Genomic DNA, 18,132 nt, shown 5'->3' with positions numbered 1-18,132 from the left:
CTCCATATCAGCTAGCACCCGTCCTGCTGAAGTGTTCTTGAGCAAGGCAGAATCACCACTGGGTCCAGGGAGCATGGACTGCTCATGTAGCTGAGCCTGTGCTGTCATGATCCTGAACTTGGGCTCCTCCAGTTGTGGATAAGCCTTGACGATATACTTTAGCCAGTTAGAGCCATACTTAATCAGGGAGGCTAAAATGAACAGCTTAATTCATTTGCTTGTGGGACTCACTAGGAGCCTATCACTCCCAGTCAAATTAGTGTTTTAGTTGTTAGCATTTTGGAAGCTGCTTGTGACTTTTCAGATGGACACCTTTAATCCCGATGACTAGTGCCTTGCACTGACACCGCTAAAATGTGCTTAAAAAAAACTAGTAGTACTTCCTAAAAAAAATAACTTGGACTGCCCCTTTAAATATAGAGGTTGTGACATTCCAGGCCAGCTGTTTCATCACACTGAGCCTAATTGACTGTGACTTGTCACTAGCACAGTAATGTCATTGTGTAATGCTAAATGAAAAGGGATGAATGTCAGTAGTGTGTCTAAAGGTCACTGTGAAGATCTCAGTAGTGTGTCTAAAGGTCACTGTGAAGAGCTCAGTAGTGTGTCTAAAGGTCACTGTAAAGATCTCAGTAGTGTGTCTAAAGGTCACTGTGAAGATCTCAGTAGTGTGTCTAAAGGTCACTGTGAAGATCTCAGTAGTGTGTCTAAAGGTCACTGTGAAGAGCTCAGTAGTGTGTCTAAAGGTCACTGTGAAGATGTCAGTAGTGTGTCTAAAGGTCACTGTGAAGGTCTCAGTAGTGTGTCTAAAGGTCACTGTAAAGATCTCAGTAGTGTGTCTAAAGGTCACTGTGAAGATCTCAGTAGTGTGTCTAAAGGTCACTGTGAAGATCTCAGTAGTGTGTCTAAAGGTCACTGTGAAGAGCTCAGTAGTGTGTCTAAAGGTCACTGTGAAGATCTCAGTAGTGTGTCTAAAGGTCACTGTGAAGGTCTCAGTAGTGTGTCTAAAGGTCACTGTGAAGATCTCAGTAGTGTGTCTAAAGGTCACTGTGAAGAGCTCAGTAGTGTGTCTAAAGGTCACTGTGAAGATGTCAGTAGTGTGTCTAAAGGTCACTGTGAAGAGCTCAGTAGTGTGTCTAAAGGTCACAGTGAAGATCTCAGTAGTGTGTCTAAAGGTCACTGTGAAGATGTCAGTAGTGTGTCTAAAGGTCACTGTGAAGATCTCAGTAGTGTGTCTAAAGGTCACTGTGAAGAGCTCAGTAGTGTGTCTAAAGGTCACTGTGAAGATGTCAGTAGTGTGTCTAAAGGTCACTGTGAAGAGCTCAGTAGTGTGTCTAAAGGTCACTGTGAAGATCTCAGTAGTGTGTCTAAAGGTCACTGTGAAGATCTCAGTAGTGTGTCTAAAGGTCACTGTGAAGGTCTCAGTAGTGTGTCTAAAGGTCACTGTGAAGATCTCAGTAGTGTGTCTAAAGGTCACTGTGAAGATGTCAGTAGTGTGTCTAAACGTCACTGTGAAGATGTCAGTAGTGTGTCTAAAGGTCACTGTGAAGATCTCAGTAGTGTGTCTAAACGTCACTGTGAAGATGTCAGTAGTGTGTCTAAAGGTCACTGTGAAGATCTCAGTAGTGTGTCTAAAGGTCACTGTGAAGATCTCAGTAGTGTGTCTAAAGGTCACTGTGAAGGTCTCAGTAGTGTGTCTAAAGGTCACTGTGAAGATCTCAGTAGTGTGTCTAAAGGTCACTGTGAAGATCTCAGTAGTGTGTCTAAAGGTCACTGTGAAGATCTCAGTAGTGTGTCTAAAGGTCACTGTGAAGATCTCAGTAGTGTGTCTAAAGGTCACTGTAAAGATCTCAGTAGTGTGTCTAAACGTCACTGTGAAGATCTCAGTAGTGTGTCTAAAGGTCACTGTGAAGATCTCAGTAGTGTGTCTAAAGGTCACTGTGAAGATCTCAGTAGTGTGTCTAAAGGTCACTGTGAAGATCTCAGTAGTGTGTCTAAAGGTCACTGTGAAGATCTCAGTAGTGTGTCTAAAGGTCACTGTGAAGATGTCAGTAGTGTGTCTAAAGGTCACTGTGAAGATCTCAGTAGTGTGTCTAAAGGTCACTGTGAAGATCTCAGTAGTGTGTCTAAAGGTCACTGTGAAGATCTCAGTAGTGTGTCTAAAGGTCACTGTGAAGATCTCAGTAGTGTGTCTAAAGGTCACTGTGAAGATCTCAGTAGTGTGTCTAAAGGTCATTGTGAAGATCTCAGTAGTGTGTCTAAAGGTCACTGTGAAGATCTCAGTAGTGTGTCTAAAGGTCACTGTGAAGATGTCAGTAGTGTGTCTAAAGGTCACTGTGAAGATCTCAGTAGTGTGTCTAAACGTCACTGTGAAGATCTCAGTAGTGTGTCTAAAGGTCACTGTGAAGATGTCAGCAGTGTGTCTAAAGGTCACTGTGAAGGTCTCAGTAGTGTGTCTAAAGGTCACTGTGAAGGTCTCAGTAGTGTGTCTAAAGGTCACTGTGAAGATCTCAGTAGTGTGTCTAAAGGTCACTGTGAAGGTCTCAGTAGTGTGTCTAAAGGTCACTGTGAAGATCTCAGTAGTGTGTCTAAAGGTCACTGTGAAGATCTCAGTAGTGTGTCTAAAGGTCACTGTGAAGATCTCAGTAGTGTGTCTAAAGGTCACTGTGAAGATGTCAGTAGTGTGTCTAAAGGTCACTGTGAAGATGTCAGCAGTGTGTCTAAAGGTCACTGTGAAGATGTCAGCAGTGTGTCTAAAGGTCACTGTGAAGGTCTCAGTAGTGTGTCTAAAGGTCACTGTGAAGGAAATGCAGTGGAGACAATGGATTGATGAGGCGTTTGACATTAACTCCTTGGCGGTTGTCTCATCAGTATTGTCCCCTAAACATTGGTGCCCAACCTCTTTTTTGTCTTATGTAGCCTTGAGCTGTTTTGTCATGCCAATATTACCCCTCACTCATGTGTCTTGATGATGCTCCTAAATGTGTTCTATAAACCTCATATTAGACTGGGAATATTGTTTTTATCATTTTGGAAATAAATCAATTGTAATCCACAATCTTCCCAAGTAGCCCTTGCAAGCTGCTCAAGTAGCCCTAGGGGGACACATGGTTGGCCCTAAACAGTCTAAGGATAATGCGGGAAAGTCACTGCATTGAAATGTAAAGCTGAAGAGTAGGCGGACATAAGCAGTAACGTAGCCTGAATCATGTACTGTACTGAGCATCTATTCAAACTCAATGAACCATCTGACTGGAGTAAAGCTGAAATCAAGCCTAACTCTAATTCCTCTGTGTTGGGATCTTCAGCGTGAGGCTTTAGATATGTGTCTCTGAGTTTCCATCCCAGGTGCTCCCACCGTCAGCCTGCACACCCTCCCCCCTCCCCCCACCCCAACCCCTCCTCGGTAGAGAGCTGCAAACCCGAGGGTACCCTCGCGGGCCCCTCGGGCCTGCCTAAACGGGCCCGGGCCGGGCTCGTTTTTTATTTTTATTTTATTAATAGGTCCGGGCCGGGCCGGGGTCGGGCCGTTTTTCAATAATTAAATAAAATAACGTTGTATTACTCGCTTGATTTTACACAGCAGAGCAGTCAGACAAAGAGGAGGAGCGCACACTGCACAGCCACACACACACAGAGTCACACACACCCTCACCGTGACGTTAGTCTGCCAGTCCACAATCCACCGTTCAGTCAGCATGCTGTCACTGTCAGCGTAAAAAAACAACAACAAAACAAGCCGCGTGTGTCCGTGTCCGTGTCGTGAGAGAGAGAAATAAGATCGATGGAGATAAAACAAAGTTTGCGAGGGGAGAGTTAAACAGTCCCCACTGCAGTAGGGAAAGCTCATTTCAACCTGTTCAAAACGAACCCATCTACCATACATTGTGAGGACACTAATGTGACGTTATTCAATGCAGCTATAAACGGTAAGTCTGCTGTTTTAATTTCGATATGCTTGAGTGACATAATGTTTCAGTTTGTGGGCATTGTTGCTGTTGGCAATTAAACGATCTAACGTTCTCTTTCTCGACAATATGTCTGGATTTTGACAGGCCACGGTAGCGTGTGTGAGAGGGGGAGAGAGAGACAGAGAGAAAGCTGCAGTGTTTGTCTTTAGGCAACACAGTCTAGCAACGTTTTGTACCAACGAGTTCAGCAGCGCGGCAGCATGCACAGAGAGGGAGAGAGAGATGTGTCGTCATATCGTGATATTGATGTCGGGCCTCGCAACGGGCTCGGGCCAATTAATTTCATGACTCATCCGGGCCGGGTCGGGCACGGGCCTGCATGTCACGGGCCGGGGAGGGCTCGGGCCGAGATTTCAGGCCCGCGCAGCTCTCTACTCCTCGGTCGTCTCCCCCGGTGGTCAAACAGATTACTACGGGCGTTAACCCCATCGATCTGCTCCAAATGGCCTTCAGATGCCAGGAATTAGATTTGAGACCGGGGAAGAGGCTAATAAAGAGCTGTAGTACTTCTTGCTGTGCGACTCGGGAGCTCAGTGCTGCGATGCCTTCTTCCTTCTTCCACGTGTCCCTGGCTGCTTTCTCACAACTTTCTCTCTCTCTCTCTCTTTTTAGAACCGTATATTTGTCTCAGTTTAGACTAGAGGCTTCTAAGGGAAATACGTATGTAAGATGCAGTCTGTGCCCAAACCTGTCAGTGACTGCTTGAGAATCCTGGAAAAACAGATAAATATTACCTCAGTACAGTAGAATAAGAATATGGTTATGGGGAAACATTAAGGAGACTTCCCGCAAGCCGGACCAGCAGCAAAATTGATAGACGATCCCTTGTGTAGTTTATGCACTATGAAGGCCCCTGCCACTTTCCTTCACATGATGTGGGACTGTTAACTGCTACTAAACTACTGCCTCTCTCGGCCTGTAATTTTAAAAAGATTTTTCCTGTACATTTCCAACAAATGGACTGTACATGTAATAATAATACTGAAGAGTGCCTTGTAACTTATTTAAAACAGAAATAATGTTTCATGTTTGTTAATTTGAGTATATATTTTAACTAAAACTGTCGGCTGTGTTTTTTATGTGTTTTTTATATGTGCATTGCTTTGCTGCTTGTTTTTTCGATTATTTTTTTTGTAAAGCACCTTGAATTGCCTTTGTGTATGAAAGGTGCTATATAAATAAAATTTGACTTGACTTGACTTGACTTGTCCACCTGGTCCGCAGTTCTGGACTGTGGTGGCAGCTCAATTGTCTTTGATTTCTCAAATAGCTTAATACAGGGGTTCCCAAACTTCAGGACCAAACTTCCCAGGGACCACTTCCACTTCAGATACAATCCCCCGCCCCTGAAAATAAAACATGCTGATTATTTAACCATGCAATAGAGAGCCCCAGGAACGAGTGCGGAAATAATCGATGCTAACACTCCTGGTTCTTCACTGTTTTCGCCTATGGGATTTTTGAATGGGTTTTTGGCGCGATGCTTCTAATAAGGTCTCTGGGCAACGCAAGCTTAATCAAATGCGAACCAGTGTTCAGTAGGATAATCTTCACACATGAGGACCACTTTCGTGAGTTTTTAAGCTTTAAAAGGGCGGCTAGCTCTCAGTTAATAGTAGACACCAGCTGATCCAATTTAAAGTTACTCACCGTCTTCACTATTCTAAGCAGAAATTGCACAAGATTTACTCGTCTGTCTCACCACTGTGACAGGTGTCGGGTGTCGGAGGGCACTCTGTCTCATGCCTTCTGGTCCTGCCCCTTACTGACCGGATTTTGGGCCAAAATATTTGATTGGTACTCTAAGGCCTACACAATAACCCTTCAGCCGGAGGCAGAACTCGCCATCTTTGGCTGCTCGGAGTCCTCTCTGAATTTCCCTACAGCTGTGCAGCAGTCTCTGTCACAGGGGACAATTGTTGCCAAGAAACTCATTCTGCAGAAATGGAAGTCCCCCACTCCACCCTATTTTCAGTTGTGGTTGGCGCTCATGATCTCTGTTATACGAATGGAGAGACTCAGGTTCTTGAGGACCAACTCGCCTGGGAGATTTCAAACTATTTGGGACCCGTTTCTGGCCTACCTTGACGAGGTTAGTGGTGATGGGTGACTCGCCCGGCCGGTCTTTCTCCCTCGTGTCATTTATATATGTATATATATATTTACAAGCATAATTTATATATATACAAGTTGTATGTAACTGGTGGCACTAGTGTATGTATGTTTTTTCTTTCTTTTCTTTTCTTTTACTGTATCTGAGTTTGTTTGGGTTTTTTTTGGTTTGTTTTTCTGTGTTCTAAAAAATTTTAATTGCAAAAAAAAAAAAAGGCGGCTAGCTAGCAAGTGGCTAAATGAGACTACACTGTTGAGTTGACGGGGATATTATACTGTACGTCAATATCGTCATCACTTCAAAGGACGAACACGGAAATTCTCTTCCCTCACCTGGTTCAGCCCCGTTCAGCCCGGGGTAATCAGTGCACAGCAGTGCACACATCAACAACACTCCAGGTTGAGTGGTGACGTGACGGGGAAGCCTATGCAACACTGTGTGTAGTTCTGGATTAGCTTAGCTCGAGCTTTTTAATTCTAGGGCTCGCATTTACGCTTCAAAACTCATGAAAGTGGTCCTCATGTGTGAAGATTATCTGGCTGAACACTGGTTCGCATTTGATTAAGCTTGCGTTGCCCAGAGACCTTATTTGAAGCATCGCGGCAAAAACAAAACCCATTCAAAAATCCCATAGGCAGAAACAGTGAAGAACCAGGAAGTCCGGGACTTCCGCATTCCGACTACAAAAATACGTCATCTCTCTATACAGTAGCATCAGAAAGGCTAAATAACAACATACGGCTACTGGTTCAAAGCGCACACGCACGTGCACACGCACGCACGCGCGCACGCGCACACCCACACAGACACACACACACACACACACACACACACACACACACACACACACACACACACACACATACACACAGCCACAGATCAATGAAGAGAGAGAGAGAGGCTGAAACAAAAAGACATCTAAAGAGATTTCAATCAAAAAGAAATGATTGAACTTGAGAGAGAGCACGCATGTGCCACATTTAAAGAGACAGCTGTATACTGTATTAGACACAAAAATACCCCCCCCCCCAGAGGACTGTCCATGTAACTGCGGAGCACCATAGAGAGTCAAGGAAATCACACTCCCAGTTATGAATGACTCATTGTGGGGATTAGAATAGAGGCTGTATTAGTGCACACCCTTACCTTCAGAGTGACACCTCTTTTCTCCGTGGCTGTCTCCTTCTAGTCTCCCTTCTGTTCCTCTGCCTTTCCTTTGCCGTCACCTTCTCTATCTCCATGTCTCCTCACTCTCTTCCTTTGTGTCCCTCTATGCCTCTTTATCTATTAAGCTTTACAGCGTCTCCATAGTGGAATAACTATTGATTCATGTCTGAGTGGTTGTGCTGCTACCTAATGAGCAGCTAAATATAGCTAGCAGCCGTGCCACGGCCTCCTCCCTCATCTAGCGCTCAAAGTGTGGATAGTCACGCCGTTGGCATGACAACACACCGGTCAAGATGCTGTGGTCCGAGCAGGTTGTGTGGCTGTGTCCCCTGCAAACGTGCTAGAGAATGAGTGAAATGTGTGTGTGTGTGTGTGTGTGTGTGTGTGTGTGTTGGGGAGAGAGATACTGTAGAGAGAGAGAGCTTTTTTGGGCGGGCGTTGCCATTAGCAGCTCCAACTTTGGGGATTCAATTAACTTAATTAATTTACCTTCAATTGAGGATTTCCACATTCTTCCATGGGAAAATTCTCCAAGCATTAATTGTTCTCAAGCTTGATCCCACCCAGTTTTATGGAAATGTAGGAAATCCAGTGTGTGTGCCACAAATAAAATAAAAAATAAAATGAGAGGCATTAATGGTTAATTTCATGGTTAATATTTTCATCGGAAACATTAAATGTTAGAGGCAATCGAGACAGAGAAGTATATATATATATATACAAATTGTGTTGTGGCCGTATTAATCCAAAATATCTCTAGGAAAATGGCTCCAGGAAATCAACCCCCCCCCCCCACACACACACACACACACACACGCACACGCACACCCACACGCACACACACACACACACACACACACACACACACACACACACACACACACACACACACACACACACACACACACACACACACACACACACAAACTTTGGTTGCTCACATTCCTCTTCTGTTCATGGTAACCAATGGAGAGTCACAAGCCTACCTTCTGTAGTCATCTAGTTGTGACTAATGAGTAACGGGAGAGAAATTAACGCTAAGTCAGAGCTGTTTTATTCAGCTGTGTGGCCACTCAGGATAAGGAAGGAACCCCCACACTCCCTCTCATTACACACGAGGCACATTATCCACAATCTGCTCTATTCTGGACCTGCAAAACAGAGTGCATTGTTCTCTCCCGGTATGAGCGTGTGCAAAGAGGGGAAGCTCACTGTGTTTCTGACACTAATTGCTCCTCCACTTTAGAACGTGAAGTTCCACACAGACAAAGTCAGCAGGCTGACTTTAGTCTTACCTGCCGGTATAGAGGGTGCAGTGAGGGCATCGTCAGCAGCACTACTTCACAGGGTGACTCACTGTTTTGCGTCCTTGACTCCAAGGTTATCACACTTAGCAGCAAACAAACAGACTAATATGCGCACAGCCTCTTCTTCCCTCCACCAAAACCCCCAGAGGAGACAAGAGAACACAAGATAGATTAAAAACATTGAAACAATGTGTCGACCCTGCAGCGATGTCAGCTGCCACGCTAACAAGATACCCAGCATGGCAAAGCGCCGCATAACAGTGTGTATAGTAACAGTCCTATAGTCGATTTTCAATTCTTCACTGTGTGCTGCTGTGGAGGAGGGATCCCCGCTGTGCTGTTCACTCTCGTTCGTTCAGGTGCCGGCTGATGGCTAACAAGGTCAAACGGCTCTCCAGATGATGAGATGAACTGTGTCAGAGGACTCAAACACGCGGCGCCTTCATCGAGTCAGTCAGTCTGTCCGTCTACCTCCTATCAGCTCCACGCAGGAACACTTCCTGCATTGAGTGGCGATAATAGGAGACCGCAGGGGAGGTGTTTACCGCTGATAGCAATATCATTACAAACGCTGGGAATGAGGAAATCACAGCCAAACCAGTTAGCCAGCTTGTGTAGCAATCAATAGGCACCTTCTCCGTGTTTCTTTCCTCTCTTCTCTTATTTCTCTCCCGCTCTCTCTCTCTCTCCCTCTCTCTCTCTCTCTCTCTCCCTCCTTTGCAGCCTCTCTTTCTCTGGTTGCTATAGCGATGTGAGATGGCTGCGTTCTGCAGTAGCCAAAGATCAGAGCGGGGGCCCAGTCTTGCAGCCGATGGGCTACATTGTTTCACATGATCAATACACACACATAGCAGATTGGGATTATGTTCGCACCATTGACAGTGAGCACGTGTCAGTGCTTGGAGAATATAAGAAGTTCTAAATCACATGGTTTTTCATAATACAATTTAGTGATTCAACAACGCTACTGTTTATGCATTGTTTATGTATTGCATGATTTGCATCCACCAGAGTTGATCTTGTCACCTTGTGAACACAGCAGATTTTCATTTATAAATGGTAATTATTTTTTTATTTTTTTATAAAACATACAAACATAATCGACATTCAAATACACAACGTGGTGCAACCAGCAACATAAGGCGCATACAGTATGTGCTTAAAAGAAAAAAGAAAAACATGGGATCCTGCGCGAGGGGTCCATGAGAAACCAGCCAGGCGAGTCACCCATCGCCCCTAACCTCATCGAGGGAGGCTAGAAACGGCTCCCAGATCGTTAGAAATGTTCCAAGTGAGTTGGTTCTCAGGAACCTGAGCCTCTCCATCCGTATGATACAGATCATGTCCCATGGTCATTATTTATTAATTGACTGATTTAATGACACACGTTAGATCAGTTGATTGAGTGTGGGGCGGTCATTACTTCATTGATATCACAAATCTGTCAGTGTTTTTATAGACCTTCTAGTCCTGATCAGACCTTCTAGTCCTGATCAGACCTTCTAGTCCTGATCAGACCTTATAGTCCTGATCAAAATGAACAGGAAAAACAATTGCAACCTTTTCTTTTGCCTTCTTTCAACTGAGAATGGGAAGTGCATACAGTAATGCATGCAGGTCCCTGTGTGCACATCTAAGTATATTGATAACACAGTGACAGTTGGGTTTGCCTTTAAGTCTTGTGCTGTGCTGGTACAGGCTCTTTTCTCCACCCCTACATCCAATTGAAATACGGTATCTTTGGTCTCTTCTCCCTCCTCACCGCCACCATCTCTCTCTCTCTCTCTCTCTCTGTGTCTGCAGTGTGACAACGCCAAGGGGCTGAGGGCCTTCTTTGATGCCATATGCTACGGTCCCAAACACCTGATGATCTTCGGGGGCGTCTGTCCCTCTGTCACCTCCATCATTGCTGAGTCCCTGGAGGGCTGGAACCTGGTGCAGGTAGGAGCAACTGACAAAATCCAGTGTGTGTGTGTGTGTGTGTGTGTGTGTGTGTGTGTGTGTGTGTGTGCGTGCGCGCATGCCAACTCCAGCATAGTTGTGCATGCATGGTCTAAGCAGGTTTCCCTCGTTTCTGCAAGATTTGTTTTCAGTCGTCTGAACGTCTCTGACCCTCGCACCACTTGGGTTCAGCTCGTCTTTAAGATTGCTTGCTGCAGACATTGAACGTCACCCACTCTTGCGTAGGGATGGGAATCGAGAACCGGTTCTTGTTGAGAACCGGGTCCCAGTGGATCGATTCCTTGGAATCGTTAGCCAACGTCCTGAACGATTCCACTATCGATTCCATGCGCGATGACGTCACACGCTGCGACACGCACGCAACGCAGCCTTGTTTTGTTTCCAGCCACCATGGCGTCTAGGCAGAAGCAAAACGATGACCACAGTGCCACTTGCAATGCTTGCAAAACCTCTATTTCGTCAAAGGGGGGAAATACTAGCAATATGCAGAAACATTTGTCCACACAGCATGCAATAATTTTGGAGGAATGTCACGTTTTCGATGTGCTACGGAGTGACGATAACGTGGCTAACAGCAGCGCGGCTAACGTTAGCGCATCATCTGTTAATATGGAGAGTAAACTCCTCCAGACCCTGTCTATTGTGTAAACCAGATTTCACCAATACTCCATTTCCATCCATTTAATTTAGAGGATGATGACGTTCAGAGTCAGACTGGTTCAGAGGCTGGTAGTCGCTCTGGGTCAGAGGCTGCAGCGAGTACTTCTTGTGCAGCTCTAGCCCCTCCATTCACCCAGGCAGGGAAGAGTAAAATGACCGAGGCGAGGGTAAACGAATGTCACCGAGCAGTGACTAGTTTGTCTGACATGCCAGCTAAAGTAAAATGTCCAAAGTGGCATGTTGTCATTAAATGTTTCACTAAACTGTTTGAATCTCTGGTTCTGCCCATCCTGACCTATGCAGCTGCTGTCTGGGGTTACAAAAGTCACTCTTCTATTAATGCTGTCTTCAATAGGGCATGTCGTTTGTATTTGGGTGTCGGTAAATACACACCGAATGCTGCCATTCAAGGTGATTTGGGGTGGAAAACCATGTGGCAACACCAGTGGTCGTGCATTTTTAAGAACTGGAAGAGACTCTGTGGTATGCCGGATAACAGGCTATGTAAACGTGTGTTTCTGTGGGCTAACCAGATGAGAAATGTGAAAAACTATGCTCATACTGTACGAACATTTTTCAGCTCTTTACATTTATCCCATCTCGCCAGCACTGATCTAGTTCTCTCAAGAAATGATCTACGAAGTCTTGATCAAGCAGTTGCAGAGGCAGACAAGGAGAAATGGCTCTTGCAGATTAACAGGCCAGACGGAAACAAACTCCGTACTTACTGTTCTTTTAAGAATGTTTTTGAATCAGAACCCTATGTACAATGCATTATGCCCAGGCAGCATAGAAGTGCCCTTGCAAAGTTTAGATGTGGAGTCGCTCCCTTAGCTCTGGAAACCGGCAGATACACCAACACCCCAGTTGAGAGTCGTTTCTGCACACTGTGCAACAGTGGTTCTATTGAATCTGAAGCCCACGTTCTATTACACTGTGAACTTTACAACGACATTCGCGCTGATCTTTTTATTTTTCTATCAAAACACTATGAGAATTTTAATGACCTTGATGACATAAATAAATTGCGTAAAATTTTAGCTGGTGAACACGGTATAAATGAATGTGCCAAGGCCTGCCACCTCATCCTAAAAAGAAGAGTAGCCTTCATGAGCACCGCCCAATAAACTGCCCCTTCCTTTTACATAATTGTATTGCCAACTGTATTTTCTGTGTAATAGTACTTGTATGTATGTTTTTATCTTTTATTGTTTTGAATTGTATTGTGTCTCACAACTCCATGTGAGTGGTCCCCAACTTTTTAATGCACTTTTTGCTGTTTTTTATACCATATTTGTTTGTTGAGGAGTGACACAAAAATAAAGATATATCTATCTATCTATCTATCTATCTATCTTCTAACCACTAGTTCTGTTTCATTCATTCCCACTATATATTTTCTATAGGGAGATGACAAAGATGCTCAACCCAAAATACAAACCCCCAAACAGAGCCAGTTTAACAGACACACTGATCCCTGCTTGGTATGGGATTGAAAAGAGCAATCTGATCTCAGAGCTGAATAATAATACATAATTATAATAAGAATAATCTAAAAGAAAATTAATGTTAATAAACCCGTTTGTACTCTTTTTTTTTTTCCCTTGCCCAATCGATAAGAGAATCGATAAGGAATCGGATCGATAAGCAGAATCGAAAATGGAATCGGAATCGCTAAAATCTTATCAATTCCCATCCCTACTCTTGCGTGACCCTTTTTTTTTTTACCTTTGACCCCGGGTTATTGCTCTCTATGAATGTGTACAGAGCTGCCTCGCCAAAGAGGGAAATTGTCTCCTTCTAAAGGATACATTTAGCATTTGCTGCAAACGCTACAAAGGTTAACAAGCACAGATAAGGAAGGAGTGAGGCTTGTGCTGGGAAGAGATAGCATAGCTCAAGAGCCTGGATTTTGAACTGAATGTCACATCACAGTACATGGCATATTTCTTCCACCGCCAATTACCGTCAATCTGCTGCTTTTGATGTTGCTTTTTGCTCGCTGTCTTGTCCGGGTCACTCAGAAGTGAAAGGTAATGCTTTCAGCCTCCAAAGAGGGGTTCAAACCATGGTTGAAATCTTAAGTGCCCTTAAGTACAGTATTTGTGTGTGTGTGTGTGTGTGTGTGTGTGTGTGTGTGTGTGTGTGTGTGTGTGTGTGTGTGTGTGTGTGTGTGTTTGTTCGTGTCTGTGTATTTGCTGGCTTGTGGGTGTCTGTCTGCACGTGTGTGTATGTGCTGCTGCTCCCTCTTTCTGCGCTTGTTTGGCAGTGATTACCTGTGAGGAGTGCAGTAGCAATCTTCTGCTCTGCAGAGCACTCTGCCTGGTACGGCGCCTTCCCCAGAGCACTTTAGCTTACCAACCAGACTCGCCTCGCTATCAGTAGCAGCACACACACACCAACGCCAACAAATCCATGCCGGTCTGATCCCAAACACACAGTCAACAGCTGCAGGAATACCAGACAGCAAGTGATTGAAGGCAAAATCAAAAGTCCCAATGTTACGCCTAGAATGCACCTCTTGTGAAGAAAACACAGTTGAACTCAATGGCAGGAGGAACTAACTCCTGTGCCATCGGCATTGCTACAAGCTGTAGACATAGGAGGCAGGACACCCGGATAAAAGATCTTTTCCAAATCATTAACTATCCAGTGATTAACTATTAACAGCGTGAGGGGGAGACACATTGTAGCCATCTCTTACATAATGCATGTGCAAACAGGTGTCCATTTGAGTGCTAGACTTGCGGCAGACTAATTGCAACACTGCTTTTCATCCAATTACACGCAATCATCTGCCATTCCTTTTTAAAGAGAGATGATGGTAGCCATTAGCCAATTCGTTGATTGATGACTAAAGTGGGGCTGAACGATTTTGAAAAATAAATAAATAAATAAATAAATAAGCAATGATTTTGACTGCAATTAAGACTAAATATACGTATAAGACTAAAATGTGTGTGTGTGTGTGTGTGTGTGTGTGCGTGTGCGTGCGTGCGTGTGTGTGTGTGTTCACATTATTTCCCCAAAACCATACAACATAACACCAGGGTGGGAATTACACGCCTCCTTTGCCCCTCCCTCTGGCCGTGATGCCCTGAGAGCCCTACGGCCACCTTGGCAGTGCCCTGCTACCAGCCTGCTAGTGTCAGTTGCTTTGAAAGCATCAGTGGTCTCAGTTTAATGTAGCCTGCCCTATGCAAATGATGTGTAACTGAATCATTTGAACACATTTCATAAAAATCACTCTTCATGATGTCAATAGAGCAATGGCCTTTGTGCCCTGGCATGTGGCCTTGTGCCCTAAAAAAGAATTGTGTGACGCCGAAGGCCAAATGGCCACGCCCCTACAATGACAAAATTCCCACATAACATCCCATAACACACACATAGATAAATATGTTTATGTTATGTTATAGGCTTTAGGGGACATGTTGGATATGGCACTATATACTGTATAAGGCTTTGAGTGTTTTCTAAGATGGAGGATGTCTCTGCAGACCTGGGTTGGATCCTCATCAGAGTATGAGTCACCCGGCAACTATAATGTGCTTTGGAATCTGCACAAAGGCACATTATGTCACTGAGTGTGCAGTGAGTTTTGATTGGTCCAGGGAATATGGATGAATGTGCAGTGAGTTTTGATTGGTCCAGGGAATATGGCTGCTGAAACGGCCCAGCTCAAACTGTACAGTACAGTAGGTCACATTAAGCTGGCAGAAAAAGATGCACCATGAACTCCCACATAAAGAATTGACACATTCTAGAAATAGACTTCTAGAAGTGATGATGCAGGCTCACAAGCAAAGTACAGTACATTGTGTTCATGACAGCTCCCTCTCTGCTCTTTCATGGCAGCATACTCCTCTATTGAGTCATCATGTCCTCATCAAGCTGCTCCTCTCACTGGAGGCCATCCACATTGTCAGCCACTCAGCTTCCTCTCTGCACCCATTGACTTTCATGTGTTCCTGGTTGAGTGTGTGTGTGTGTGTGTGTGTGTGTGTGTGTGTGTGTGTGTGTGTGTGTGTGTGTGTGTGTGTGTGTGATCTGTGTGTGTGTGTGTGCGTGTGCGTGCGTGCGTGCGTGCGTGTGTGTGTGTGTGTGTATGTGTGTGCGTATGGGTGTGTGTGGGTGTGTAATCTGTGTGTGTGTGTGTGTGTGTGTGTGTGTGTGGGAGTAGGTGTGGGAGTGTGTACATGCATTTGTGTATAGTATGCATATTTGTGTGAAAGCGTCACCATCTCTCCACACTAGAAGGAGCCCTCATCTGACGGAGGAGGGATCAGTGTGAGGGAGAGGAAGAGACAGTGCAGCTGATGGGAGGAGAGATCAGTGTGAGGGAGAGGAAGAGACAGTGCAGCTGATGGGAGGAGAGATCAGTGTGAGGGAGAGGAAGAGACAGTGCAGCTGATGGGAGGAGAGATCAGTGTGAGGGAGAGGAAGAGACAGTGCAGATGATGGGAGGTCTTGAGTCCTGCACCCTACAACGTTCAGCCTGCCATCAGCGGGGACATGCTTTCAGGGCTGCGAATTCTGTCACCCCACTTACTTATTTCCTCCACCAGGCCCTGGCAACCCGGCGACAAGCTTTGAGTTGGCGTGGAATGAAATAGTGAATTTTCCATGCTGATGTGATGGGCCAGGCTTAACAAGCTCATCATTTCCACATCAAAACAGGGAGCAGGCAGATACTATCTATCTACAGTAGATCGACGAGAGAATAACCGCTCCTGCAAAATGCTTAATTATACATCCATAAAAATAGCTTTCAATCAGAGTTGATGCCTAATGAAGCCAGCTTTGAAAGGCTCAATGCAAATATACTCCCACTGGACACACACACACACACACACACACACACACACACACACACGCACACACACACACACACACGCACACACACAACGCTATGATTTATGCATACTGTACACTTGAATACACATACTGTATTTGGGTTAAACCAATATGGGTTTTAGCAGACTGCCATCCAAATATTTTTGGATTGAAACATTTGAAATAGCTGATGATGGTATCTATATAAATGATTTCTTTATGGATTGTAGGCCTAATCTTAATTGTAGGCTATCATGCCAACAAAGTAAAACAATTATTTTTTTAATAAATAACTGCCTTGTGGTTGTACTGTATGCCTGCGCCAACAAGTCAAGTTGCAGTCTACAGCTACAGTATGTCTGTCCAGATTCATACAAGCACAAATACAATTGAAGCTCACAACGCAGTGGTGTGGCCATTCGGCGGCTGATCGTTTTCAACATGGAAAATGGTCCTATACCCCTAACCCTACCCTACCACCACCCACATACCCCTAGCCACTCCCCTACTCACCCCTCGAACCCCGACTCTCTACAACCTTCATATCCCTAGCTACAGCATTGTGTGATGCAGGACGGTACTGTAAATGCGCTCAAATGACTGACTCTCAAGCAAATTAAAATGGTGGATATAATAATGCTAGGAGGGCCAGAGCACAGACGGTAAAGAGCAGAGTGAGGTAAGGGCATGACGGAGGGACAGACGGACAGAAACACAGGCAGACATCGACCAAAATAGCACAAAGCCTAAAAAAGAGATCCAAACAAAGTGGGGAAGACACAGCAGCTGTGCGTTGGTTCACGAGTCGCTCTCAGCCACAAACTGCCACTGATTGCCGTGTTTTTATTTCCTGCAAGACAATACAATCAAACAGTGCTCTTGGCAGCCACCTTGCTGTGTGATTAATCGTGCGTGCTCCTCACCGTGGCATTGTATACAATTCCACAAAGCACTTGGCACGCGTTTGAAATCCACGCTGGCACAGGTAGCTGTGGTGGCAGCCCCATACCAGTCTGCACTCTCTCTCCATCAGACTGCTCCTTTTCTCTCCCTCAAGAGTGGCCCTGTCTGTTTTCTGTAAATGGCTCATTGAGTGCCAGGAAATAGCCCCCACCAACCACCACCGCCCCCCCCTGCCCCTCCCCCCACACCCCCTGCCCCTCCCCCCACCACCAACCACCCCCGCCCCTCCCCCCACCACCAACCACCGCCGCCCCCGCCCCTCCCCCCACCACCGCCCCCGCCCCTCCCCCCCACACCCCCTGCCCCCCACCCTCCCACCAGTGGCCGGCCTCCTCTCACTCACCAATTAGGCCGATCAGTGGAGGCACTGTTCATTTGCAGGCACGTCAAGTGTGTAATGAAAAATTATGCATCCCGATCATTTCTCCTCTCGTCATTTGGAGGAGAAGAAGAAGAAGAAGAAGAAGCGACGACGACGAGAGAGCGTCATTCTCACAAAATTTATATTTTGTAGAAGTGGACTTTCATTGAAGAGGGGGGATGGTCCTTATTGAGTTTTGCTCCCTGTCCGGTAAATCTTTTTTCTTTACTGGCGAAGCAGTACGGAAAAAGAGGTGGACATGACTTGATCATAAGCAAGATTTATGTACAGTAATAGTGCGGCGGATGACGCGTGCAAAGGACCTTAAGTAAATGCAGAGAATGCATCATTCAAATGTAGTATTACCTTATGTGTTTTATGTGCTATCTGAAGTGGGCGGTTTTATGACCTGTGTTATTTGTCCTTGTATGCGTTTCTTAATGTCTATTGTAGAGGTCAAAGAGAGTACCCGCACACCAGATGTAACAGGGCTACAAAAGCCACAGAGGAGGTCCAGAGGCTGAGATCAAGCAAAAAAGACTTACTTTATTTTACATAGTGCAGGACAAAACAGTGCAACAAAAGAAAAAGTGGATTTAAAAGGCAGCAAACGTTTCAGTCGAGGACTATCATCAGTGCTACTAACATACAGGTCTGACAAGGACAGGTTAAATAGACAGGCAGGTACATCATGTTGCTCAGGTGCCATCAATCAATCAGCTTTCAGCTGATTGCATGTGAGCCAGACAAAGTCAGGTCACTGTCAAACAGCTGAAAATAAGGTTCTTCACC

The 18,132-nt window shown here is 45.2% G+C and overlaps 1 protein-coding gene across 1 annotated transcript in view; it reads left to right on the top strand.

Annotated features, from left to right (window-relative positions):
• The window catches only part of gabbr2 (gamma-aminobutyric acid (GABA) B receptor, 2), a gene marked incomplete at both ends in the record, with an annotated part of 258,155 nt that overhangs the window by 77,385 nt on the left and 162,638 nt on the right, over positions 1-18,132 (top strand). Inside the window, one exon of the mRNA XM_083646683.1 lies at positions 10,362-10,499. Within this exon, the coding sequence (XP_083502809.1) occupies positions 10,362-10,499 (138 nt within the window). The remainder of the gene's footprint in view (positions 1-10,361; positions 10,500-18,132) is intronic.

The sequence above is a fragment of the Poromitra crassiceps genome, assembly GCF_964638095.1.
Source record: "Poromitra crassiceps genome assembly, chromosome: 11".
NCBI classification, from domain to species: Eukaryota; Metazoa; Chordata; class Actinopteri; order Beryciformes; family Melamphaidae; genus Poromitra; species Poromitra crassiceps.
Note: the sequence above shows the minus strand (reverse complement) of the source record. Positions and strands in the feature narration are given on the sequence as shown.